The 26,067-nt window shown below is 59.4% G+C and overlaps 1 protein-coding gene across 28 annotated transcripts in view; it reads left to right on the top strand.

The window, feature by feature from the left end:
• Positions 1 to 26,067, top strand: part of JAKMIP3 (Janus kinase and microtubule interacting protein 3) — a 111,089-nt gene that overhangs the window by 75,756 nt on the left and 9,266 nt on the right. For 13 of the 28 annotated variants that reach the window (XM_087862540.1, XM_087862538.1, XM_045809465.2 and 10 more), the window contains 12 exons: positions 927 to 1,010; positions 2,446 to 2,508; positions 4,333 to 4,431; positions 5,532 to 5,630; positions 5,716 to 5,775; positions 11,679 to 11,744; positions 12,475 to 12,543; positions 12,630 to 12,707; positions 16,402 to 16,605; positions 17,903 to 17,968; positions 19,708 to 19,746; positions 20,446 to 21,408. In XM_087862540.1, the coding sequence (XP_087718666.1) occupies positions 927 to 1,010; positions 2,446 to 2,508; positions 4,333 to 4,431; positions 5,532 to 5,630; positions 5,716 to 5,775; positions 11,679 to 11,744; positions 12,475 to 12,543; positions 12,630 to 12,707; positions 16,402 to 16,605; positions 17,903 to 17,968; positions 19,708 to 19,746; positions 20,446 to 20,559 (1,041 nt within the window). In that variant the 3' untranslated portion in view covers positions 20,560 to 21,408. The other 15 variants (XM_087862546.1, XM_087862553.1, XM_087862560.1 and 12 more) reach the window with 7 other exon arrangements.

Genomic DNA, 26,067 nt, shown 5'->3' with positions numbered 1-26,067 from the left:
TGCTCAGCTGCCCTGGGGCTTGAGGGCCAACTCGGTCCCCGGCCACACAGGGCAAGGGGCCTGTCATTGGCCGGCTGAGCGTGGACTCTTGGAAGCATGGCACAGTGTCAGTGGGGTCCGTTCCCCCAGACCACATCTGTCCTCGCTGCCTGGACAGTCACTGGGCCTACTCCCTGTCAGCAAAAGGATCTCCCTCCAGCTTGACTTGTATCACCGCAGCCCTAGGAGGGCAGAGGCCGGGGAGGGAGGCGGGGGAGAGCCAGAGTCCGCTGACATCCACCGAAGAGGAACCCAGGGCCAGGCCAGGGGATACCCCGTCCTCCTCAGCTTGAAGGACGCCTGACCCTGTGCCCAGCTGGCCCAAACGCTCTCATCTGCCCAAAGCTGGTCCCGGGGAGCAGGGACACCCATCGGAATGAGGTGCCCTATGGCTCAGGGCACTGAGGGTGGGCTTCTGCAGGGGGCACGGGGCGGGGGGCGGGGGGCGGGAGGGTTGTTCAAGTGCACGCAGAATGCAGAGCAGGAGGTGACCCAGGACCGGCAGAGGGCGCCAGTGCGGGCCGGGCCGGGCCGATGGCCAGGCCCAGCGTACATCCTCCGTGTCAGCGTACATGCCCCATGCCCCGCAGTGCCCTGCCCCCGTCGGCTCTTTCATCCGGTCAACGGAGACCGCCCCTAACGATCCCTCAGAACGGGTCTGCAGGACGTCCCCGTAATCTAAGTTAGGCTGCTGGCTCCACACGAGCCTCCAAGCGCTCCCTCCGCACCGTGCCTCCCCTGCAAACACGGACGGCCCCCTCCCCGCACCGAGCCTCCCCTGCAAACGCAGAGGGCCCCCTCCCCGTTAGCGGAGGCGGGAGGTCCACTGAAAGCCTCCGTCCTGGCTTTGAGAGAAAGTTTGATGTATCCGTCCTCCCGTCCTACAGACCCGTGAGCAGCTGCAAGCAGAGGTGCAGAGAGCCCAGACGCGGATAGAAGACCTGGAACAGACCCTGGCCGAGCAGGGGCAGGTGAGTGCACAGAGCCCGGCCCCTGCAGGCTCGAGCAGGGGTGCCCCACCAACACGGAGGGCGCCCGAGGGACACAGACGGTCCATGGGTGCGTGGGGGGGCTGTGCCCTGCAGACTGGCTCCCCGCTAAGAAATGCAGACACTGAAAGGAGCACGTATCAGAGGAAGGGCACTGCACCCTTGACAGGGGGCCTGGGCTGGCCCTGTCTCTCCCCCCAGCTCAGGGCCAGGGCTGCCCCTGGAGACGGCCAGTCACTCCCTCACCCCGATGCCCATCGTCACCAATGGGCTCTTCAAATCCTGGGGGTGGGGGTCATCCATCGCCCGTGGCCACGAGCCTCAGTCCTGCTGGATGGCACAGCTTCAGGTGGACCTAAGACGAGGCTGGCGCATGGCCACGAAGGGCCAGGAGGGGCTGCACGGGAAAGTGCCTGGCTCGCCATCAAGCCTGCACAGACCCACAGTGGTCCTCAACATGTTCACTGCTGGGTGGATGGTGGGATGGACGAGAGGAGGACCTGAGTGACACAGGGTCATGTTGCCCACACCCTTGCCTGAGTGTGTGCAGCCCCGGAGTCAGGGCTGGGCCCCTGTAGCCGTTCACCTGAAACATGCAGGACTGGCTCGTGCGCCCCCAGGGCCACCAGCCCTCCCCCCGGGGTCCCATGCACTCAGGCTACGGAACGGTATTCAGGAGCCTTCGCGGACCCTGCCTGGACCTCGTCAGTGGGATGCCTGGGCCCCACGCTGTGCCGTTTGTGCTGGAGAAGAGGGGCAGTGGCGGGGTAGCTGCACACGAGCAGGACGCGGTGCCTTTCATTTGCGGACATGAACCTTCCAAGTCACAGATGACTTTGCTGGGAAGATCCTGGAAGGAAGTGGGGTGCCTGGGGCAGCGGGCGTTCCTCCCGACACCTCACTGAGGGTGCTGCTGGTGGACAGAGCATCAAAACTTTCAGAGACACCTGACCTCGGCAGGTCGGCGGGGCGTCCACGCACGTCTCTCACCAGAGCACAAAAGCCTGCCTCCGTCTGTGTGTCTGAGCGTGAATGGACGGACACCCCCCGAGTGACCCAGGCTCTTGCCGCCTCCGTGTCAAGGTCCCTGGACCCGTGACCCCCGCATGGCACCATATGCCACTGGTGCCTGGCATGGGCTGGCATGGGCCGGGAGTGCCTGGCCGTGTGGTGGTGCGGGGGGTCCCACTGAAGCGGGCTGCCTCTGTCTGCTTTCCGTCCAGGCCCCTCCCGGGAAATACGGGGGAAAGTGGGCTTTCACTGGCTGCATGACAGGACGGTGGCCAGAAGCCTGCTGCCGAAGCTGGGTGTTGAGGCCTTCCATCGGGTCCTCCGTTCTGCTGAGTCGTGATTTAAATGTTGGCTTTGCGTTAATCCTGGGGCATATTTGTTTCTCCAATCTAATTCTGTTTTCCAGGACATGAAGTGGATTGAGGAAAAGCAAGCGCTGTATCGAAGGAACCAAGAGCTTGTGGAGAAGGTATGCCCCGAGCCCCGAGAAAGTATCCCCCCCTGCCCCCCGGGACTCTCTTCCGGGAGGAGGTCCTTGGAGGCTCCACGGAGCTGGGTCCGCCCAGCAGCCGTGAATGTGTCTGGAGTCACCTGAGCCTCCCCGGCAGAGGCCTGGCTGTGGGTTTTCCTGGCTTCTGGGTAACAGGAGGCCCCAAAACACTATCGTCCCCATCACCCCACCCCCAGGCTGGAGCTCTTGGGCTGGAAGATTTTATGCGATGGGCCAGAAAACATGGTGCCCGCTGGCCTGTCCCCATTAGCGGCCTGAGCTCCTGCCTGGAGCCGCCTCACTTGCCCTTCCTCCTGCAGGTGAGACGCCCGTTCTACACCCACGAACTCCCTAATTCAGCCCGTTCTCGGGGCTCATAGCACAGCCTAGCACAGTGCACGGCTGGGCAGCTTGGCACGGTCCCCAGTGGGTGGCGCCCCGGAGCTGCTGGAGCTGAGGCTCTGACCCAGGCGGGAGCAGGGGCTGTGGGTTCAGAGGCAGAAAGGCCACCAGGGCCATCGTCCTGCCCCGGTGAGGGTGCTGCATGTGGCCCACCAGCCACAGGCCTTGTCCTGGGCCAAGGCCACGCAGAGGCGGAGACACTTGCCCCAGCAGCCACAGCCCTTCTAGAGAAGAGCCAGCTAGGGCGTCGTCATGAGCCTTAGGGGCGCGACCGTGCTCCACGCAGACCAGCAGCCTCTGAACCAAGCCCGGGGGCCACAGGCCAGTCCTGCACAGGTTCCTGATGCGGGGCTGTTAGGTCTGGAATCATGCGTGACGCCCACATGCTTCCTGGGGGCCGTGCGCACGTGCCTTACATCACGGCAGCTGTGTTTGTGGTGCTCTCGTACACACCTGAGTGCATGGAAATGTTGGTGTGCACACTTCCATGTGCGCACACGAATACACGTTCACACCTAAACGCTCACGTGTGCATATAATGCTGTGTGCACACGTACTCCTCGTACGCTTGCTTGCACTGACCTGCTGCTGTGCACGTAAACACCCGCGTGCACACACACGCTCATGACACACGTAAACGCTGTGTGCACACTTGCAGTGATCAGACGCACACTTCAACCCTGGGCTTCGCTCTGGCTACCATGCGCATGGGGGGACATTCCCGGTAGGGGCTGCCCGTGGCCTTGGCTGTGCAGCGTGACACCGGGCACCATGGAAGGAACTCGCCCCCAATGGCACCTTGCAGGACGCTGAGCCCCTGGATCCATCTCCACCCCCCCCCCGAGCATCCCAGCAGGACATTCAGTTCCCCAAATTCAGTTCAGGGAGGATGGGCCGGGCCATGTGCCCCAGTGGTCGCCCTTCCAGTGCACCCTTCCCTGTTCTCACAAGGCTGTGCTCCCCAGGATGCGTTGCGTTCACCCTTTGGAAGGTGCGGACCTCACACGTCACGTTGACTTGTTTCTGATTCTGTTTGAACAAACCCGTAATTAGTAAAGTCAGCTCTGGAGGGGGCCCGGCAGCTACGGCTCACGGCCCTTCCATTGGACAGCAACGGACCTTCAGGTTCTGGGTCAGCCTGGGCTCGAAGGAGCCCTGTCTTGGCCACAGCGGGGCCGCACGGGGACATCTTAGCATCTCTTCCCTTGATGGGTGCTCCTCGCCCCTGCATCTGCCCCTGCTTCCCCCACCCACCCGCCCCGATGAGCCAGCTCGGGCTGGAGCAAGGGGTCTGGGTGCCAAGGCAGGTCCGCCAACCCCACAGATGGCCAGAAGCTGTCAGGAAAGCCGGGAAGTGGACCTCACAGGACCTCAGCATCTCATCTGCCTTTTATTTTACAGATTAAACAAATGGAAATAGAAGAGGGTCGGTTAAAACACGAGGTCCAGGATGCGAGGGACCAAAACGAGCTGCTGGAGTTCCGGATCCTGGAACTCGAGGTGCGCCACAGGCATGGGCACCGGATGCGGGGGGAGCAGGCCGCCACCCCATGGAGCTGCTGTGATGGAGGGAGGCGCTTGGCCTTCATGACCTGGGCCTTTGCTCATGACCCCAAGGGGGTGGGTTGGAAGGGGGCATCTCTCTGCACAAAGGCTGTGGAGGAAACCCCAAAATGAATGAGACGTGAGCATCTGCTTCCAGACCCATCAGGCTGGATAATGACGGCTGTGCCCTGTGGGGCTGTGACGGTGGCAGCTGTGCTGAGTGGGGGCCACACGCCCGGCCACGGCGGTCAGCCAGTGGATGTTTGCTCCTTGCTCGTTTAAGAGGCCAAGTGCGGGCAGCTGGGGGCCACCCAGTGAGCAGGTGCCCTTCTGTGCGCGGCTGTCCTGGGCCCCCATCCTCCCCTGTGACCTTGGCCTCCTGCAGAGGAGGAAGCGGGAGCCAGTCTCCCTCAGAGAAGGGTCCAGCCACACATGGACGGCCACATGGCTGCCCTCACCTTCCATTGTCACTCCTGGCCGGGAGGCCATCTCTGAGGCTGGAGGACGTGACCTGGGCTGCTGTCTGCACTGATGGCTGCCCGCACATAGCCCCGGGGCCGCCTCAGTCCTGGCTACCTTCAGGACCCCCGGCGATGAGGAGGTCATGACCCTGGCTAGTGGGCACGTGCGTGTGTGTGTGCGAGCACGTGCATGCATGCACGCGTGACCACCCCTTGGCCTCCAGGACTCCTGCTGTGGCCCTGGGAGAGGAGGGGGGCAGCACCACCAGCACTGTCCCCAGGGGCTCGCTCTGGTAGGCCGTGGACATTGACACTGCTCCCACGCCTCCCGACAGCCCAGGGATTCGTGGCGGACCAGCAAGTCCGTGGTGGGGGTGGGACGGAGGAACACGGAGCTGAGGAGCTGAGCCGGGGCTCCAGGACCTGCCGGGCTGGGAGGCCCTGCTCCCGCCACCATCTGCACAGAGGTCCTCTGCTGTCCCTGGGCTTTGTTTCACAAACGCAGACCACGTTCGCTGGCCCCTGTGTCTCCACCATGTCCCTGGGTGGCCCCCAGCACAGCGCCCAAGTCCAGCCTCCTGCTCTCTGTCCTAGGAGAGGGAGAGGAAGTCTCCGGCCATCAACTTCCACCACACCCCCTTCGCAGACGGGAAGAGTCCCCTCCAGGCCTACTGCGAAGCTGAAGGCGTGACGGTAAACCCCTGCCTCCCGCCCCTGCACCCCGTGCCACCCCACCCGGCTGGCACTCACCTCTGGGTCTCCCTCTCTTTGCTTCTAGGACATCCTGGTCACGGAGCTGATGAAGCAGCTGGACATCCTGGGGGATAACGCCGTAAGTGTATGTCGCTCTCCTGACTTGTGCATGCCTCCTCATGCCAGCCCCCAACCCCATCAGCCCCCCAGGGTCCAGGGACCCCCGTGAGTCCTGCTGCCAGTCTGCCATGGCTGCCCTGCCTGCCTGCACCCTCCCTGGGGCCATAGCTGCTTGGGTTGGCCCCTGGAATTTGGGAGCAATCCTGCCCCTTTCTCACGTTCCTGGGCTTAGCTGGGTGGCAACTAGCTCCCAGAAGCCTGGGTTTCGGGGCTGCTGCTCTGCCAGGATGGGGAACCCTCTGCTGTGCACACCCATTTCCACTGGCCATGATGCTCTGGCCACGTGTTCTCAGTTTCTGGAATCCCCGTCAGTCTTTAAGGCTTTCCACACCTTGATGAGGGTGGGGGCAGCAGCTCCTCTGGTACCTTAGATATCCCAGACTCTCAGGGGTTCCCACTCCCTTGGTTTTGGGGGAAGGGCAGAGACCATAAAGAATCTGTAAGTCTTATTTATGGCACAGTTCCAAATTCTACAGCAAACTCCTCGAAGATCATTGATTACTGAGTGACTGTACCCCTTCATCCTCCATCTATCCAATCCTCCCTCCACCCTTTACCCTCCAACCATCATCCCTCCATCCATTTATTCATCCTTCCTCCATCCCTCCATCCATCCCTCCATCCACCCATCCATCCATCCTCCATCCATCTTCCAACCATCCATCCACCCAACCTTCATCCTCTATCCATCCATTCTCCATCCATCCATCTTCCATCCTCCGTCTATTCATCCTTCATCTTCCATTCTTCATCATCCATCCATCCATCTTCTATCCATCCTCCAACCATCCATCCATCTCCATCCATCCATCCTTCATTCTCTGTCCACCCATTCTCCAGCCATCCATTCATCTGCCATCCATCCTCCATCCATCCATCCTCCATCCATCCATCCTCTATCCTCCCTCCATACATCCTTCATCTTCCATTCATCATCATCCATCCATCCATTCTCAGTCCATCTTCCATCTATCCTCCATCCATCCATTCATTTTCCATCCATCCTCCATACATCCTCTATCCATCTATCCTTCATCCTCCATCCACACTCCATTATCCATCTATCCTCTGTCCATCCATCCACCCACCACCCATCCATCTTCCAGCTGCCCTTTATCCATCATCTTGCACTTGTTGAGCCCCCTGCCCAATGAGCAGCTCAGCTGCGCTAGAAGGCAACCCCACCACCCAGAACTTTTTTTTCTCCCAAGGTACACTGACAAGTATAGTCTACCGCTAGTCTTAAGACACCCTGGGCTCCCAAGGTACATTGACAAGTATAGTCTACCACTAGTCTTGAGACACCCTGGGCACCCAAGGTACACTCATAGTATAGTCTACCGCTAGTCTTAAGACACCCCGGGCTCCCAAGGTACACTGATAAGTATAGTCTACCGCTAGTCTTAAGACACCCCGGGCTCCCAAGGTACACTCATAAGTATAGACTACCGCTAGTCTTAAGACACCCCGGGCTCCCAAGGTACATTGATAAGTATAGTCTACCGCTAGTCTTAGGACACCCCGGGCTCCCAAGGTACACTCATAAGTATAGTCTACCGCTAGTCTTAAGATACCCTGGGCTCCCAAGGTACACTGATAAGTATAGTCTACCGCTAGTCTTAAGACACCTCGGGCTCCCAAGGTACACTGATAAGTATAGTCTACCGCTAGTCTTAGGACACCCAAGGCTCCCAAGGTACACTCATAAGTATAGTCTACCGCTAGTCTTAGACACCCCGGGCTCCCAAGGTACACTCATAAGTATAGTCTACCGCTAGACTTGAGACACCCTGGGCTCCCAAGGTACACTGACAAGTATAGTCTACCGCTAGTCTTAAGACACCCTGGGCTCCCAAGGTACACTCATAAGTATAGTCTACCGCTAGTCTTCAAAACCCTGGGCTCCCAAGATACACTGATAAGTATAGTCTACCGCTAGTCTTGAGACACCCTGGGCTCTCAAGGTACACTGATAAGTATAGTCTACCGCTAGTCTTAAGACACCCCGGGCTCCCAAGGTACACTCATAAGTATAGACTACCGCTAGTCTTAAGACACCCCGGGCTCCCAAGGTACATTGATAAGTATAGTCTACCGCTAGTCTTAGGACACCCCGGGCTCCCAAGGTACACTCATAAGTATAGTCTACCGCTAGTCTTAAGATACCCTGGGCTCCCAAGGTACACTGATAAGTATAGTCTACCGCTAGTCTTAAGACACCTCGGGCTCCCAAGGTACACTGATAAGTATAGTCTACCGCTAGTCTTAGGACACCCAAGGCTCCCAAGGTACACTCATAAGTATAGTCTACCGCTAGTCTTAGACACCCCGGGCTCCCAAGGTACACTCATAAGTATAGTCTACCGCTAGACTTGAGACACCCTGGGCTCCCAAGGTACACTGACAAGTATAGTCTACCGCTAGTCTTAAGACACCCTGGGCTCCCAAGGTACACTCATAAGTATAGTCTACCGCTAGTCTTCGAAACCCTGGGCTCCCAAGATACACTGATAAGTATAGTCTACCGCTAGTCTTCAGACACCCTGGGCTCTCAAGGTACACTGATAAGTATAGTCTACTGCTAGTTTTAAGACACCCCGGGCTCCCAAGGTACACTGATAAGTATAGTCTACTGCTAGTCTTAAGGCACCCCGGGCTCCCAAGGTACACTCATAAGTATAGTCTACCACTAGTTAAGACACCCCGGGCTCCCAAGGTACACTCATAAGTATAGTCTACCGCTAGTCTTAGACACCCCGGGCTCCCAAGGTACACTCATAAGTATAGTCTACCGCTAGTCTTAGACACCCTGGGCTCCCAAGGTACACTGATAAGTATAGTCTACCGCTAGACTTGAGACACCCTGGGCTCCCAAGGTACACTGACAAGTATAGTCTACCGCTAGTCTTAAGACACTCTGGGCTCCCAAGATACACTGATAAGTATAGTCTACCGCTAGACTTGAGACACCCTGGGCTCCCAAGGTACACTCATAAGTATAGTCTACCGCTAGACTTGAGACACCCTGGGCTCCCAAGGTACACTGATAAGTATAGTCTATCGCTGGTCTTGAGACACCCTGGGCTCCCAAGTACACTGATAAGTATATTCTTCCACTAGACTTGAGACACCCTGGGCTCCCAAAGTACACTGAACAGTATAGTCTACCGCTGGTCTTGAAACACCCTGGGCTCCCAAGGTACACTCATAAGTATAGTCTACCGCTAGTTAAGACACCCCGGGCTCCCAAGGTACACTCATAAGTATAGTCTACCGCTAGTCTTCGAAACCCTGGGCTCCCAAGATACACTGATAAGTATAGTCTACCGCTAGTCTTGAGACACCCTGGGCTCTCAAGGTACACTGATAAGTATAGTCTACTGCTAGTTTTAAGACACCCCGGGCTCCCAAGGTACACTGATAAGTATAGTCTACTGCTAGTCTTAAGACACCCCGGGCTCCCAAGGTACACTCATAAGTATAGTCTACCACTAGTTAAGACACCCCGGGCTCCCAAGGTACACTCATAAGTATAGTCTACCGCTAGTCTTAGACACCCCGGGCTCCCAAGGTACACTCATAAGTATAGTCTACCGCTAGTCTTAGACACCCTGGGCTCCCAAGGTACACTGATAAGTATAGTCTACCGCTAGACTTGAGACACCCTGGGCTCCCAAGGTACACTGACAAGTATAGTCTACCGCTAGTCTTAAGACACTCTGGGCTCCCAAGATACACTGATAAGTATAGTCTACCGCTAGACTTGAGACACCCTGGGCTCCCAAGGTACACTCATAAGTATAGTCTACCGCTAGACTTGAGACACCCTGGGCTCCCAAGGTACACTGATAAGTATAGTCTATCGCTGGTCTTGAGACACCCTGGGCTCCCAAGTACACTGATAAGTATATTCTTCCACTAGACTTGAGACACCCTGGGCTCCCAAAGTACACTGAACAGTATAGTCTACCGCTGGTCTTGAAACACCCTGGGCTCCCAAGGTACACTCATAAGTATAGTCTACCGCTAGTTAAGACACCCCGGGCTCCCAAGGTACACTCATAAGTATAGTCTACCGCTAGTTAAGACACCCCGGGCTCCCAAGGTACACTCATAAGTATAGTCTACCTCTAGTCTTGAGACACCCTGGGCTCCCAAGGTACACTGATAAGTATAGTCTACCGCTAGACTTGAGACACCCCGGGCTCCCAAGGTACACTCATAAGTATAGTACCGCTAGACTTGAGACACCCTGGGCTCCCAAGGTACACTCATAAGTATAGTCTACCTCTAGTCTTGAGACACCCTGGGCTCCCAAGGTACACTGATAAGTATAGTCTACCGCTGGTCTTGGGACACCCTGGGCTCCCACGGTACACTCATAAGTATAGTCTACCGCTAGACTTGAGACACCCCGGGCTCCCAAGGTACACTCATAAGTATAGTACCGCTAGACTTGAGACACCCTGGGCTCCCAAGGTACACTCATAAGTATAGTCTACCTCTAGTCTTGAGACACCCTGGGCTCCCAAGGAACACTGATAAGTATAGTCTCCCGCTGGTCTTGAGACACCCTGGGCTCCCCAGGTACACTGATAAGTATAGTCTACCGCTGGTCTTGAGACACCCTGGGCTCCCAATCCTGGTGGCTGCTCTTAAAAAAGAGCCAGGCGCTTAGTCAAATTAGTGTAGTTCATGAAGTAGAGAGAGAAAGAAAGAGAAACAAATGCACGCGCGCGAGCACACACACACACACACACACACACACACACACACACACACACACAACCTCACTCACTCACATGCACCAAAACCCAGGTACTCACACATGCTCTCACGGCTAGTTGTTCTTCCCAGCAGCTATGATACATGCAGGGCCCTGGGTTGACAGGGACGCTTCTCTCCTCCCCCACCCTTCCCTCAGGGAGGAGGTTCTGCTGCCGTTGCAGGAGCTCACACCCCCAGATGGAGGGTGTTCTGAGCAGACAGGTTCTGGGCTCTAGGGGGCTGTCCTCCAGCTCAGTGATCCAGCAGGTGCTGCCCTGCTCTGGCCTCTGATTCCCATGCTCCCTGCCCACCAGTGGCTGCCCCACAGGTTGAGTCCTGCAGTGGCGACAGCCCAGCTCCCACGCAGGTGCCGCTGCAGGTAGCAGTTAGAGTCTGAGTGCGTGAAGTGCTCGTAGCCTCTGAAGAGGCTCATTGGCCCCAAAGCTGGCCTCAGCCAGAAGACCACCAGGGTGGGTCCCTTGGAAGAGGCATGAATACAACATGCAGAGAAAAGGCAAAGACGCTGGGGATGGGAGCCCTCACCCCACAGTTCTAAGCTCAGGTTTTAGTAATTAATAACGCAGACTATATATGCGGGAAGCTGGCTTTAAACAAAGATGTGGACAAGGGACTGTGGGGACACGTGTATCGCTGCTGCTTTACGCTCCCCCACCCCACCATTTCTGCCTCACTGGCTACTTACAATGTCCTGGTCACCAGTACTGGGAGGACGGGAGGGGGCAGAACAGAGAGCAGCACATCAGAGTCGACGGGGTCAAGAATGAAGGGGATTCAAGACCCCAAGAGGCCATTTCAGTAAAAGTGACCTTACCTATGACCCCAGCCCCCTGCACCTCTCCATCAGTTTCACTTCATGCACCCCCAATCACCCCCCTCACCAGGCACCCCATTCACCCCTCACTAGGCACCACTCATTCACCCCCCAACCAGGCAACCCCATTCACCCCTGACCAGGTACCCCATTCACGCCCACCAGGCCCCCCATTCACCCCCCCAGGCCCCTCCCACACCTTCATTATTTTAGTCTGGTGCCTCTGGAAGCCCCGCCCCTGACTGTACCTATGTCTGCTTTGGGTGCAGAATCTGACCAATGAGGAGCAAGTGGTCGTCATACAAGCTAGGACAGTCCTGACCTTGGCTGAAAAGGTAACAGCACCTGTGTGGCCGCTCTTGGGACAGGGCTGGGCTCAGCTGGGAGAGGATGCCGTCCCTGGAGGAGGGGCTCCTGGGGTGTGGGGTGCACAGTCCACAAATGCTGTCAGCCCTGGGAGGTCCCGCACACGCTGGGGTCAAACAGCACCCAGCAGCACCTGTGTTTGCGGATAACAGATTGGCCAGACTTTGTCTCAAGGCAGACCCTGCCTCAGTTTCCCCCTCCAAAGGCCAGGTAATGGAGTGGGTCTGTATACCATTGGCTTTCTGTTCACCCCACCAGGACCCTCCTCTGGGGGCTGCGCAGCCCAGCTGGGCTCCTCACCTACAGCTGGTCCTTGGCCTCCCACCCCACAGCCAGAGCCTGCCTGGGAGGCCTGCTGTCAGCACCCAGCCCTGGGGCCTCCAGCGGGAAGGGGAGAGGGAGTCCCAGTAAGCAAGGGTGCAGGGGACGGGACTGGGGGAGGACTTCTGCCGGCTGAGCGCTCAGGTGCACATGTTCCCGCCAAAGCCCTGCTCACGACCCTTCTCTCCCTGGGGAAGTGGGAGACAAACTTCCTGGACACTCTTGGGGGTGCCTGGACACTGGGCATACGGAGTTCACAGTGCCAACCAGCCCCCGCTCCTAGGCGGTCCATGGCGCCTGGGGGAAGGTGGGATGGCTTTGGCGCCTGTGTGGCCAGCCGAAAGGTCGCCATCACCTGCTCTTCCGGTTTGTGTCCAGTGGCTCCAGCAGATTGAAGAGACGGAGGCGGCCCTGCACCGGAAGATGGTTGACCTAGAGAGTGAGAAGGTTGGTGGGCGTCTTGCCTTGTGTGTACAGCACGGCGTCACCAGGTGGATGCCCGAGGCCGAGACGCAGGTCCTCTTGTGTTCCAGGAGCTGTTCAGTAAGCAGAAGGGCTACCTGGATGAGGAGCTGGACTACCGGAAGCAGTCCTTGGACCAGGCTCACAAGGTGAGAGACGTGTGACTGCTGGAGCCTGTGGGGGTGGGGTGCAGACTTGCGGTGGAAACGGGGAAAGTTGTTCACGCGCCAGGTGGTGTCTCTCAGGGCCTGGGTCCAGTGTGACCGCCGCAGGGTCAGTCTCTGCACTCCACCCTCCTGGTCAGTGAGGTCCAGGGATGCCTTACTGCCCCGGCAGCAAACACTTCACCCCATGAATGCAGAACTCAAATGGATATTTAAAACAAGTTGAGAAAATAGGATCCATTGACACATAACGCACACACATCAATCAAACACAGTTGAATGTTTGTAAGAGACGTTATCTGGGGCTCCCTGTGTGTGTGCACCTGCTACTCCGAGAAATGTACGTCATACCTGCCTGCACACCTGCGTGGCCCATGGGAAGCACTTGCCCCCGCGGATAGACCTGGGTGTGTCCCCACGCTGGGTTAACATGGAGATCTGGGAGTCCCTGCAGACACGTCTCCACCACGGTGACACAGTCCTTACTGGTGGGTTTGACAACGAGAAATCTCATTTGTTTCAAAAGGGTGACCCCAGATCGGGTACTGGGTCCTTGCCGCTCAGATTATAAGCAGAGGTGCACCATGGGGGGCTTCCCGGAGGTGGGGGCCCACACATCTTCCCGGCCGGCAGTCACACCCTGCGTGCATGCCGCCTCCCAGCGCGGTGCTTCCAGGCGTGCGTTTGTGTCCCTCTGGACCGCCAATCCTCGAAGTCAGAGCGTGTCACAGCGCAGCTCAGGGAAAGCTGTCCGGGGGCCCTGGCGAGGCCGCCCAAGGGTTGGCTGAAAGCAGGTGGGGGTTTGACACCGACCCTGCCACTAGTGGGACACCTGAGGCCGGGGACATCCCGCGTGGTAAGTAGAGGTGGGAGTTCCTGCCTTGCGGAGCGTGAGGACAGCGAGGTACTTGTGTGGAGGGCGCGTGGGGCACCAGCAGGTCCTGCCCAGCCTGGAAGCTGACAGCGTGAAGCTTCCGTGAACCCCACCCGGGCCCCGTGAGGTAGGGCAGAGCGTCTGCCCAAGCTTAGGGTGGGCTTCCTCTGCTGGTGATGGTGGTGGTGATGGTGGCCCACTTACCAGCCAGGGGCTGGGAGATACCTGCGGGAGCCCACAGAGGAGGTGGCTGAGGGCAGTGGCCTCGGAGAGCCAAACGGGCACCGGTGGACCTTCCCAGAAATATGGGCCCAGATCCCTGTTTCCAGTGCACGGTGCGGGGTGGGAAGAATGCTCACAGTATATGGGGCCAGCTGGACAGCCCCCCTCGCCCCCTGTGCTCTGCATACCAGGCAGGTGCACGGAGGGGACAGCTCACCCCCAGGCCCTGGGCATTCCTCAGCATACAGCTCAGGAATATGTGGCATCGGAGCCAAAAAGAAGGGTCAGTGTGCAGGGCATCAGAGAGAGGGTTCCCCACACACACGTGCACGCACATGCACACACGTGTACCCGCATCCCAGACAGCAGGGCGCCCTCGGGGGGCTGCGGACCACTGCCCAGGCTTCACACCCTCCCTGCTCTGTGGACACGAGGCCACGGCGGGGGTTTCTAAGGGGAAACGATGGTCCCTGCTGCATGGTAGCCACTCTCAGGAAGCTGCCGACTCCTGGCAGGTGCCCGTGGCTGGCGCTCAGGCAGGGGGAGAGTCACCCTCACCGCACCTCTCTAGTGCCCAGCTTTGCACAAAGCCTTCATGATGCTTGCACTGAGCGGCCCCCCAGCTGCATTTTATTTATTTTTAAATGCTTGCGCGGAACCTAAGCTCTTCTGGCGTGGAGCGTGAGCTGTGGTGACAGCCGGGACGGTTTATTTCGTGGCTGTCGAGAACAATGAAATGCGCGGTCCTAAGGTTTTGGTTTGTTCGTTTTTTTCATTCCTTAAAATGTCTACTAAAGCTGAAAGGACTGTTCCTAATCATTTTGCCTAAAGGAAAAGACCCTTCATTTCTGAAGAGGTTATGTTTTTGATGGGAGGATGGGTTTCTGTAGTTCAAGAATTTGGTTTTTTTCCAAGATTGTATCAGGAAAACCTCCGGAGGAAAAAGCTTTTAAAGTACTCCGGACCCTCTTGGTGAACCCGTAGCGATCCATAACAAGGTGTGCATTTTGTCTCCGGAGTTGCCGCAAAGGGGTCATTGTGCGTCGGCACCTGGTGCTTTCTGGGTTGTGCACCAGATTTCCGGGAGGCCGCAGAAGGGTGAGACCCCAGCCCTACACCGCTTCCTCCCTGTCTGCAGGCCCCGCCAGTGGCCGCTCTCCGGCCCACATGAGCACGGCCCCTGTTCAGCCTTCTCCCACATCAGCCTCAGCCTCAGCCCCGGCCTGGGGGGTCCCAGGGCCCGGCTCCCACTCGGCCAGCCTGCTTCTCCTGGGTGTTCTCACGGGGGGGTCTATGGGACAACAGGTCCTTCCCCCGAGGGCTGCGGGGAGCGCTGTGGCCCTTACACGTTTGGGGACCCGTGGCATGAGAGGGTTCTCTGTCTCCAAGCCCTCAGGGACAGGGTGAGGCCTGCACCCCAGAGCCCCCTGCAGGGCCTGGACCCCAGCTGTCCCCAGCGGGACCCCGTGCACGTTGTCCAAGCCCACTTGTCTCGTGACCTGGGGCCACTCACAGCAGCTGCCTCAGGGAAGGGGTGGGCACTGCACGGCTCCGCAGGGGTGGGGTCCTAACCCAGGTTGGGCAGTGCAGACCAGACACCAGGGTACAAGTTTCTCGGGATCTATCATCTGGAGAGTGGAGGTGATTAGGCCGGGAGGTGAGCGCAGCGGGCACACGGGGCCTCGTGGCCAGTGGAGGTGAGGCTGTGTCCGAGGCAGCTGGGAGCCCCTGAGAGAGAGGGGCAGTCTCCCAGAGCTCAGGGGGCCAGGCTGAATCCAGGTGTGGCAGGACGCATGCCCTCTGAGGCCCCGGAGGAGGGTCCTTCCTGCCTCCTCCAGCTCCTGGGGGCTCTAGGTCCCCTAGCCTCTGCCTCCCTCTTCACATGGCTTCTCCCCTGCGTCTTCTGTGACGGCCTCCAAATCCCCTCTCCCCGTAAGGACACAAGCCGTTGGATCGTCGGATGCCCCCATCCCGTATGATTTCGTCCTAACACGGCGGCAGTTGCAGAGAACTAGATCTAAATAAGGCCACATGCACAAGGTCAGGGGTCAGGACCTGCACGTGTCTTCTTGGGGACACGACTGACCCACCACACGTGACGCTGAGGACCACAGAGTGGCCTGGCCTCCCCTGGGGAGAGGCTGGAAGTCAAGGACCTGCCCCACTTCTGTCCTTACATCAGATAAACCCCTGTGAGTGCCGCCCTTCTTCCTTCTTTGGGGCTCACAAACCCAGGGTTTGAGGAAGGCCACGAGCCGAGGAAGACACCTTCTCTCTGCTGTCCTTTCCTCTGGCTCCCTCCTGGCTGTCCCCCTACTCTGGTATTGAATGTCTGCTTACCCGTTTCCCCAAATGTTAGCGTGAATCTACCTCAGAGGTTTCGTTGCACACGCCAAAAATCATTTGGAAGGGAATGTTCTTGTCATAATGACTCCAGGACTGGGTTTCCACTCTACAGGTCACGTAAGCAGGTCGGGGAGGAAATAGCCCCCTCTGCGGGGTGGCCTGGAGACGCTGTTCCCCGAAGGATCACGGCTCCCCTTGACCAGCCCGCCAGACTAACGTCTCCCCTCCTGCCCCCAGCACATTCTGGAGCTGGAAGCCATGCTGTACGACGCCCTGCAGCAGGAGGCCGGGGCGAAAGTGGCCGAGATCCTGTCAGAGGAGGAGCGCGAGAAGCTCAAGGCGGCCGTGGAGCAGTGGAAACGCCAGGTCATGAGTGAGCTGCGGGAGCGGGACGCCCAGATCCTGCGGGAACGCATGGAGCTGCTACAGCTGGCGCAGCAGGTGCGCCTGGGGGGGTCAGCAGGGGGGTCAGCGGGGGGGGGTAGTGAAGGGGGACTGAGCGCCTGGGGGGGTCAGCAGGGGGGTGAAGAGGGGCCTGGGCGCCTGGGGGGGTCAGCAGGGGGGTCAGCGGGGTGTGAAGGGGGGGCTGAGCCCCTGGAGGGTCAGTAGGGGGGTGAAGAGGGGCCTGGGTGCCTGGGGGGTCAGCCGGGGGGTGAAGAGGGGCCTGGGCGCCTGGGGGGGTCAGCAGGGGGTCAGCGGGGGGTGAAGGGGGGGCTGAGCGCCTGGAGGGTCAGCAGGGGGGTGAAGGGAGGGGCTGGGCGCTTCATGCACGGAGTTCCACAGCCACAACCTCCTGTGGCAGCCACATCTCCAGTGGCCACGCCCTCCCACGCAGGCCGTTGTGCCACACTACACGTCAGACCAGGCTCTGGGTAGCGCATCCCCGCTCTTGGGTCCCCTGACCGCAAGATCTCTAAAATGCCTCTTCCTTCAACGTTAAGGACGTGGTAAAGCTGTGGTCTGGGAAGCTCGTGGACTGGGGAGCAGCCCCTGGCCTTCTCTTGACCGGCCGGTCCATTTCTAACAGTAGGTGAGGGACCCTGGCACACTGGACAGCCTCTGCTCCCTGTGTGTGCCCGTGGGGCCTGGAAGTTCTGTGTTCAACTTGCAAAGTCAGATAAATTAGTAACCCAGGCTTTCCTGTGAATGTCTGGGTAACGTCTGACCAGAGCATCAGTCAGCTGCCAGGACACCTGCTGCCGGATTCAGGGTGATCAGTGTGAGGACCGTACCTGTGGACCCGTCCTTCCCATCAGACAGGCTGTGGCCAGAGGTCGGCTGCTTCCAGGGTTCAGGCATCCAGGTCCAGCGTGGATGCGCAGATTTGCATCTCATGGGTCTGGTCTACCAACATGAACACTAGGGGTTCAGGCACGGCATCACCTTCACAAGGGGGTCCTCCCTGGGACTGGTGTCGTATCACTCGGTGGCTCTTCATGCTGGCGGTGGCCTCTGGGAAGGGTGTGGATCGATCCCTGGGGTTTCCAGCGTACGGTTTATGATGTGAAGTTGTAGGGGCAGGAGGGGCAGAGCAGCCGACTGAGGACGGTTGTGTCCATCAGGGAAACCGAGGCCACGTGAAGAGGGAGGCAGAGGCCAGGGGACAGCTAGAGCCGAGCCCCGGTCACTCATGGTGCAGTGTGGCAGCGGCTCTGTGGCTTGTCCACCACGTGAATGAGCGAACACCTTGGTTCCCGAATATTCTGATGGTGAAGATGTTCCTCCTTTAATCTTGCAGAGAATTAAAGAGTTAGAAGAAAGAATAGAAGGTCAGAAGAGGCAGATAAAGGAGCTGGAGGAAAAGGTAACATGCATGTGGGTGTCAGGGTCTGTTTTGCTCCTGAGCAGAGCCGGTTAGCACGTTCCGGGGCACGGGGCGGTGTTGAACAGGAAGCCGTGCTGCCTCACAGGGCCGTGTCTCTCCCAGACTCAGTTTCCCCGGCTATAGCAGTGGGAACTGGGCCGGCGACCTAGGGTCCTTGGAGTGCTGGTGGTCATGCTGACTTAAGGATTCCTCCACATTCACCAAGCGGTTGGTCTAAAAGTCAAGCTCCTGGAAGACCCAGTTTTCCTCTTGAAAGCAGGCTGTCTGTCCAACTCCAGTCTCTGGTTTCTGGTCCTTAACGCACTTGCTTCGGGGTTGGGACACTCAGGTCCTGGCGTGCAGTCAGCTCGGGGCCCAGGGAGGACCAGCTGGCTCTCTTCCCGGACCCCCAGCCCTGCCAGGCGTGGAGTCACAGGCGCTCTGTCCTCTCAGCCCATTTTGGCGCTCCCCAAATCGAGGTGCCCAAGTGTGCCGGAGGGAACCCTGCCTCTTCCTGTGCGGTTTGCTTAGTTGGAAGGCCGTTCTTTCTCTGTGATTTAGGGATGTTTTCGTATCTCCGTGGTCACACTGATGTTCGGTTCTTGGGGTCAGTCCTGCCTGTGGGGCGGATCTCACCAAATGACCAGCTCCCCACTGAGCGCCAAGCGAAGTGGCCAGTGGAGCCCCCTCCCCGCCTTGTGTCTTCCGGAAAGAGCAGGAGGGTGCTGCTTGCACGGGAGCCCCGTGGGCTGCCCATCCTCAGCCTCTGTCCAAGGAAGAGGCTGCAGAGGCCCCGAGCCCCAGCCCTCAGGAGAATGGCCCATCCCAGTGGCCGCCCACCACACCCACCACACCCCACCCACCCCTGCTCCTCAGTGACACCTGCCCCTTCCCTGGGCCCTAGACTGTCTTCTGCCCAGCAGTCATCATAGTAACTGCACACCTGCTGTGCCCATGAGCACCCCATGGACGGCCCCTGGAACCGTGCAGGGTGGGAAACAGGGAGGTGTTCCTGAAAATACGATTTGCTGTCCTGCGGACGCTAACACATGGGGAAGCTTCCACCAGGCCTGGAGGGGCAGGGCACTGTGCTCGGGGCCCAGCCTCACTGCGTCACGGATGGTCTCCCCCCCCACCCCTGCACATAAACATCTGTTTCCCTTTGCATCTTAACGTGAGAACATTTGTGCATATGAACCACCTGGATTTTACACACCGGGTGTGAATTCCTTTCACGTGGCTGTGCCGCTGCGGTTTCTCCCGTGTCTGAGTTGGCTGCCCCCCCCCCGCCCCCTTCCAGCCCCGTGTGAGGCTTCCGTGTGGCATCTGTGCAGGCCACTGGCTCTTTACCACTTACCGTGGGACTGGGACCGACGTCTTGTCAGGGCGCTGGGTTTGCCGGGCCCTCGGAATGTCTTTCCACAAGACCCCATCCTCGTTGTCTGCCAGCGAAGTCCTGAGCCTCAGCTCCACGGAGGAGGGAGCAGAGGCAGCGGGCGGAGGCGCGTGTGCGGGGCGCGGGGGCAGCGCTGGGCTCGGGGCTCCTGTCAGCGCACCCGCACCGGGACACGCGCACGCCAGGCTCTGTTCCATGCCCGGTGGAGGCGCATCCTGTTCTGTCTGTGATACGTCCTTTCCTGGCAGAGCTCTACAAACTCTTTTTCTCTCTCTTTCCCTCCATGTCTCTGCCCTCCCCGTCCCTTTTCAGTTTCTATTTTTGTTCTTATTTTTCTCCTTAGCTTTCATTCTGTGGTCATAGCTCGCCTGGCCCCGACACGGTGAGTATTTCCTCGGCTGGCACCGTCTGGTGAGGGTCCCGTCTGCCCCGGGGGGGGGGCAGCAGAGCCCCTGCACTCGAGCTGCCCACATGCTGTTGGAAGCCCAAGGTGTGTCCAGAGGGCTGTTCCAAATCCAGGGCCAAGATTCAGGGGTTGGTGAGGGGGCTTGAGGGCGCTTGCCTGTCTTGAGCGGGAAGGAGCGCGGGGGACCCCTCACATGCCACCTGCCCCGCCGCAGAGGTGTGCATGCCCTCCGCTTCCCTGCTGCCGTGGCCTCGGCAGGAAGCAGCGGGAGAGCACGGCCCTGTCACGTTTCTTGTCCTTTTTCACTGGTGCGGAGTACGAGCTGGGCTTACCCTGAAGGCTGGCCCAGAAACTTCCGGGCTAACGTGACACGTGGGTCGCATTCACAGGCGTGAGACCAGTCATGCTCAGCCGTGGTGTCATCACTGTGGCTTCAGACCAGGGCCACGTGCCAAGGCCGGACCACGGCTTCCTACCCACATGAGATGAGAGGACCAGCAGTGCTGGCCTTGCTGTCCTGCTCAGCCCATGCCCGCCCCTCCGAGGGTGTCTGAGTCGCTCCCCTCAGGGCAGCGGCATCCTCTCCCTCTCCCTGACCGCCCCACTCCGTCCCCCCAGCCCCTTCTTCTCCAGAGAAGCCTCCCTGACATGTGTCCTGTCTCTCGTTTCTTCCAGCCCCCAGAGGAGCCAGACCCCTTTCCTCCAGCTGGACCAGAGAGCAGCGGGTGCCCGGGCGGCCAAACAAGGCGCCCCATCCCGTCGAGGAAGAGGGAGAAAGGGGGGCTTTGAGCGCCTCTGAGCAGGCAGCTGTCCACTCTGACGAGCCAGAATCAGAACTAGTGTTTTGACTGAGGCGCCTCGGGAAGAGGCCTGGTCTCGGCCGCTGGACCCTGGGGCCCCTCCTCAGGACGCCGCCTCCCACGCCCGGTGACAGGGCTGCACGAGGTCCCTGCTGTGCTGGTGCGAGGACCGCTTCTCTGCAGGAGTGTCCACAGCCCCCACGCCCGCCTCGTGGCCCCTTAATCGCAGCACACGTCTCGGATGAACCGTCCAGGAGGAACTTAGGCGGCCCCAAAGGACACAGTGAAGCCTGTGACCAGAGGTGACCTTCATTCAGGGAAGCCCAGATAGGTCACGGGGGATGTCCCGAGGATGGCTCCCCCGGCCCCTCAGCTGGCCTGTGAGCACCCGCTCGCCGGCGTCCTGCGCACCTACTGGCCGACCCCTCCCTGCCTGGTTCTAGGATGCTGTCACCTCGGAGCAAGCGTGGCTGTTCCGCGCACCGTGCCACCGCCCCACCTGCCAGGCCGCCCTGAGCCACATGGAGGAACGTGGTGGGACTGACTGGAGACTGATGAGCGTGACGGCGGGAGGTGGGACGAGAGAGCGCCCCGACCCACTGGCGAGGGGCCTGCTTTCCTGGAATGCAGAGCCCCAGGCACCGCGGAGGCCCGGGGCACCTGGCGCACCCCCCACCCCCGCCCAGGGGCCGTGGGCTGCAGGCGAGCTGAATGGGGCTGAGCCGCCCGGTGCAGGACTCCAGCCTTCGCCCTCACAGGCAGTGCCCACACGAGGGCAGCCACGCACCTGTGGTCCTGCAGATACGAGAAGGGAGCCCGACGTCCAGGTGGCGAGCAGGTAAGTGCCCCCGTCCGTCCACAGGAGACCACATTCCCCTCCCTGCTGTTTGGGGTCCTCGTGGGATGCCGCCGCACCTCCTTCTGGCCTCATCTGATCCTGCTTAGTCCAGTGTGGTCCCCACGGAGACGTGGGTTCAGTTTGCTGGGTCCTGCCCTGCAGTGGGAGCCGGGTGTCTGTCCAGGCTCACTTCCCACCACCACCCCCGGACCAGAGTCTCCTCCCTGAGGGGCATCCCTGTGCAGGCTCCTTTGGGGCCCTCACGTGCTGACGCTGTGTGGGCCTCCTAGCCCAGACCCAGGACCCTTCCCCCAGGCTCCGTAGCATGTGCCACGGGGATGTCCCTGAGCTTTGAGGTTCGAGGGTGGCCTTATCTCCCGGCAGTGAAGAACTGTCCCAATGTGCTCCAGCCCCCGTGGGGTCTACTGGCCAGCCCTGCCTACCCCCACCTCCCTGCTCCCCGAAACTCAGAAAGGGGAAGCTTCCTGCTTTACCCCGTATAGCAATCCCCGCCCCTCCTCCTGACCCGCGGCCCCCGGCCTCCCCTCCCCTTCAGGCACAGTCTTGATCGTGGCTTCCTGGCCCCTCACCTCCTCTCTGTGCCTGTCCCCCCCCTCCCGGCTAGGAGGCTGCAGGAGGTCAGGCCCAGCACGGGTACTCCAGGGCTGTAGCCTCCGTTTCCAGCAGAGTCCCCTGAGTGAGGGTGCTTATGTGGGGCCTGGCGAGGGGCTGGGGGCTGAGTCGCTCGCGTCTGCAGGCCGGCAATGGTGGGCCCCCCCGGGGCCACTCGATGCCCCCCAGAGCCATGAGGGCATCCCCCTCTGTGGGGGGGCCAGGGCCGGGAGAGCAGGGCCTCAGGAAGCAAGCGCTGGGCAGACACAGCTTCCCTGGGGAGCAAGGGCCCTCAGGCTGCCCCTCGGTGGCCTCAGGGCCAGGACGGGGCTCCCGGGGAGCTCACAGTGGGGTGCCCTCAGCTCGGGGCTGGCGGGGAGCGGCGGCAGCCCCAGACACACTGCACAGCAGCCCCCTCCCGGGGGTCAGACACCCGGAAAGAGGTGCGGGCATGGAGCCCAGAGGGAAGGACGCCTCCCCCTGCCCAGCCACCCGGGTCACAGAGAGCGCTCTCGAACATTCACCGAAGTAGGAAAAAGTGTCTGAAACAGTGGCACCAGGCTGGCCTGTCACCCCGGCAGAAACAGGAGCTCGGCTGCCTGACGTGCTGTGCGCGGTGGCCCTGGGGCCAGCTCTTTGTCTGACGGCCGGGGGCCGCCCCGGGGGCTCCACCGAGCGAGGGCACGTCCATGTGCTTTATCACGGGTGGTGCTACGTTTGGTCACTTGGTGACGGCAGCACTTGCAGGCTCTGCTCGCGCGGTGTCCTAACTATGAGATATGCGGGGCGCGGAGAGGCCCCTGAGGCTGCAGAGGTCCTGCTTCTCCATAGCTTCTGCGCACTGAGGTTGACGCCCGTAGGCGGCCTTCCTGCAGCCATGGTGACCGCGGTGCCCTAATGGGGTTTCCGGGGCCCCCCTTGCTGCTGTGCTATTCCATTCTCTGAAGAAAGCCCGTCCCTGTCCTACCATTCCTTTCTGTATCCAGTTATTCATGCCAGTACGGACTCAGGCACATTTAATTGATTCTGTGGGTTACAACCCGATACCATCACTAATTACTTTCCTGGCAGGTTGTTCCAGCCTGAGCCACTGAGCACGTGTTCGCGTGACTCCTGTGTCCCCTTGACACACCCCGTCTGCTGAGTGAGCGCGTTCCTACTTTCTGCCACCCCAGGACGGGCTTGTAGTGTCCCCGGCCCAAGGAACACCTTCCTCCTGTTGCAGGATGGTGTTTAGGGACCGACGTCACTGGGTGCTGGGTGTGCTCCTTGCCTCGGGGGGTGGGGTGGGGACAGCATTCTCTCTAGGCCGTCCTAGGGCAGGAGCGTGGACATGCGCATGCGTGTGCACACGCCTGTGCACATTTCTGCATCCATCCTTCTGTCTTTCATCCATCCATCCATTTGTCCATCATCTATCTATCCATCCATCCTTCTATCATCTATCTATCCACCCATCCATCCATCTGTCTATCCACCCATCTGTCCATCTGTCTACCCATCCATCCGTTCATCTGTCATCCATCCATCCATCATCTATTCATCTGTTTGTCATCCATCCATCCATCATTCATCCGTCTGTCCATCTGTCATCTATCTATCCATCCATCCATCATCTATCCATCCATCTGTTGTCTATCCATCTATCTATTGATCATCTATCATTTATCTGTTATAAAACTGTGAGTTCATAATGATACCTCCAATTCCAGGCCAACAAGTCAAGCTCCACTGCAGCCCTCCCCCCATTACCTGTAACTACTTTCTTTGGTCCCCACTGTATACCTCACATGTCCTCCCGTGCTCAGTCCCAGTGCATGCACGGATCAGGTTCACAGCTGCTGACCGGACACTGTGGGAAACATTTGCCCACTGGGGTGACCCTGTGCACAGTCCTTTACTCTTCAGCCTGTGGCATCCAGACAAATCCTCTTTTCCAACAGGACTTAGCTCGGCTATCTTCTTCCCCACCTCCCCCAGCGTGGCTGTGTGTCCATCCGTCACGGCTTCCATTCCCGTGCCGCTTCCCCACATACTGATTTTTGTTTTATTTACAGTCAGTAAAGTTCACTGTGCTGTACAGTTCTCTGGGTTTTGGTGCACACGTGTGCCACCACGGTGCCGATTCAGGACGGTCCCACCAGCCTCAACTCCAGCTTGTGCTCCCTGTCGTCCCCCCTGCGGCCACCCCACCCCCACCCTGCAGCCACTCCCCCACAATCACCCCACCCCCAACCTGACCCCTGCAGTCACCCAACCTCCACCCCTACAATCATCCCACCCCCACCCCTGCAGTCACCCCACCCCCAACCCCACCCCTGCAGTCACCCAACCTCCATCCCTACAATCATCCCATCCCCACCCCTGCAGTCACCCCACCTCCACCCCTGCAATCATCCCACCCCCACCCCTGCAGTCACCCCAACCCTATCCCTGCAGTTACCCCACCCCCACCCCTGCCGCACAGGTGACCCCTGTCACCTCAACCCCACCCAACCCCTGAGAGTGGGACCTAAGAAAACTTTGCCTGATTCAGATCACAAGTGTTTTCTCCCATGGTTCCTTCTAGAATCACATGGCTTGATGTCTGGCACTTCTGTCCGGACTGGTCCCGAGTCCATTTCGGCACATGGGGCCTGGTCTGGGGCAAAGCACGGGTTTTGCCCACAGTCGTCCATCCCTTGCTCTGTCCACTCCTTTGTGAAGAGCTCTTCCTCTTTGGGTTAAAATCTGTCTGCTTGGCTGGTCCAAGTCCCATCCTGGCTGGAGTGTCCTCCCCATCTCCGGGGGGACAGTGCTGCTGCCTGCTGGCGTCCCCCATGCTGGCCGCACCCCTCAGCCTGGTCCCCACTGGCTCCTGGGGCTGAGGCCCGATCTCAGGGACCACGCCTGCCCTGCTCTGGGCCTGCAGGTCCGACGTGTGTGACATTAGCCATCCGCAGACCCAGATTTGCGGCTGCCGGCGAGCGGCTGCACGCCTCCCAAGCCTGGTTGCCGACGGCTTACGCTGTGCAGCATCCCAGGTGGGCCACAAAGGACGGCCGTGTGCTGGTTCTTGAAACGCAGGGAGGAGCTGCTGTCGTTCACAGCCCATCCCGTGAAAGAGCATTGTGTGCATATGGAACAGGAAACTGCATGCAAAAACATCTGCCTATATCCACAGTTTCTCCACGATAACCCAGTGACATTTTCTTTTTCTTCAAATTGTTGTATTGTTTATGGAGCAAGAGGTAAGATGTTTATGCTCCCGTGGGAGGTTCACCCAAGCGCGAGCACCTGGGTCTTCGAAGCCTCTTGTCCCGGCGGTGGTGGCCGAGTTCAGAGGATCGCTGTCCTCAGCTGCTGCCTGTCTGTCCTGGGAGCAGGGGCAGGGCATTGCTGAGCTGGCGGAGCCCCCCAGACACTGGGCACCAAGGGTCCTGCCTCGGCACCTGCCACGCTCCCGCGGGACCCTCCCCGGGCAGCCAGCCCTGCCAGGGAGCTTTGTCGGCCTGGACTTCTACCCCAGGTGGAAAAGAAGAGGGATGGGAGCCTGCGGTCAGACGTGCACCTGTCCAATGGCAGGTGACAAGCCCGTGCAAGCTCCCACTCACGTGAAGCCATGGTGTGGCCACATTTGTGTGTCAGAATGAGCTAGCGTGAAGGTCACTGCTGGTGCACAGAATTGCATTAGTCCCAAGACTGACTCTTGCCACCCTCTTGCCACTGGTCCCGGAATGGCCCAGCGGGTATTCTGTCCCTTGTAACATCTGTGGATATGCTGACTTCTAACCGCTGACCCGTCTCATCCCCTGCCCCTTCCCCACGAGGTCCCTGCCGCCGCGCCACGGTGTGGCACCCCCGTGTGGAGCTGTGTGCCACACACCTGTGTTTCTAAAAGGGGTAATTTTATTGTCTCATCAGTCTTTACGAAAGGCGGCGTCATGCGTCGTGTGCTTGGCTAAGTTTCACCCGTGACTGGCGTGTGCCTGTCTACTTGTCAGTGTTTGTGACTTCTTCCTGGGTGCTTGGGGCTTGCTTTTGTGAAGCTCATTAATTTGAGAGAGT

Source organism: Ursus americanus, chromosome 6, assembly GCF_024610735.1.
Source record: "Ursus americanus isolate L20-20 chromosome 6, mUrsAme1.1.p, whole genome shotgun sequence".
Taxonomy (NCBI): domain Eukaryota; kingdom Metazoa; phylum Chordata; class Mammalia; order Carnivora; family Ursidae; genus Ursus; species Ursus americanus.
The sequence above is the reverse complement of the archived record's forward strand: the minus strand, read 5'-3'. Positions and strand labels throughout refer to the sequence as shown.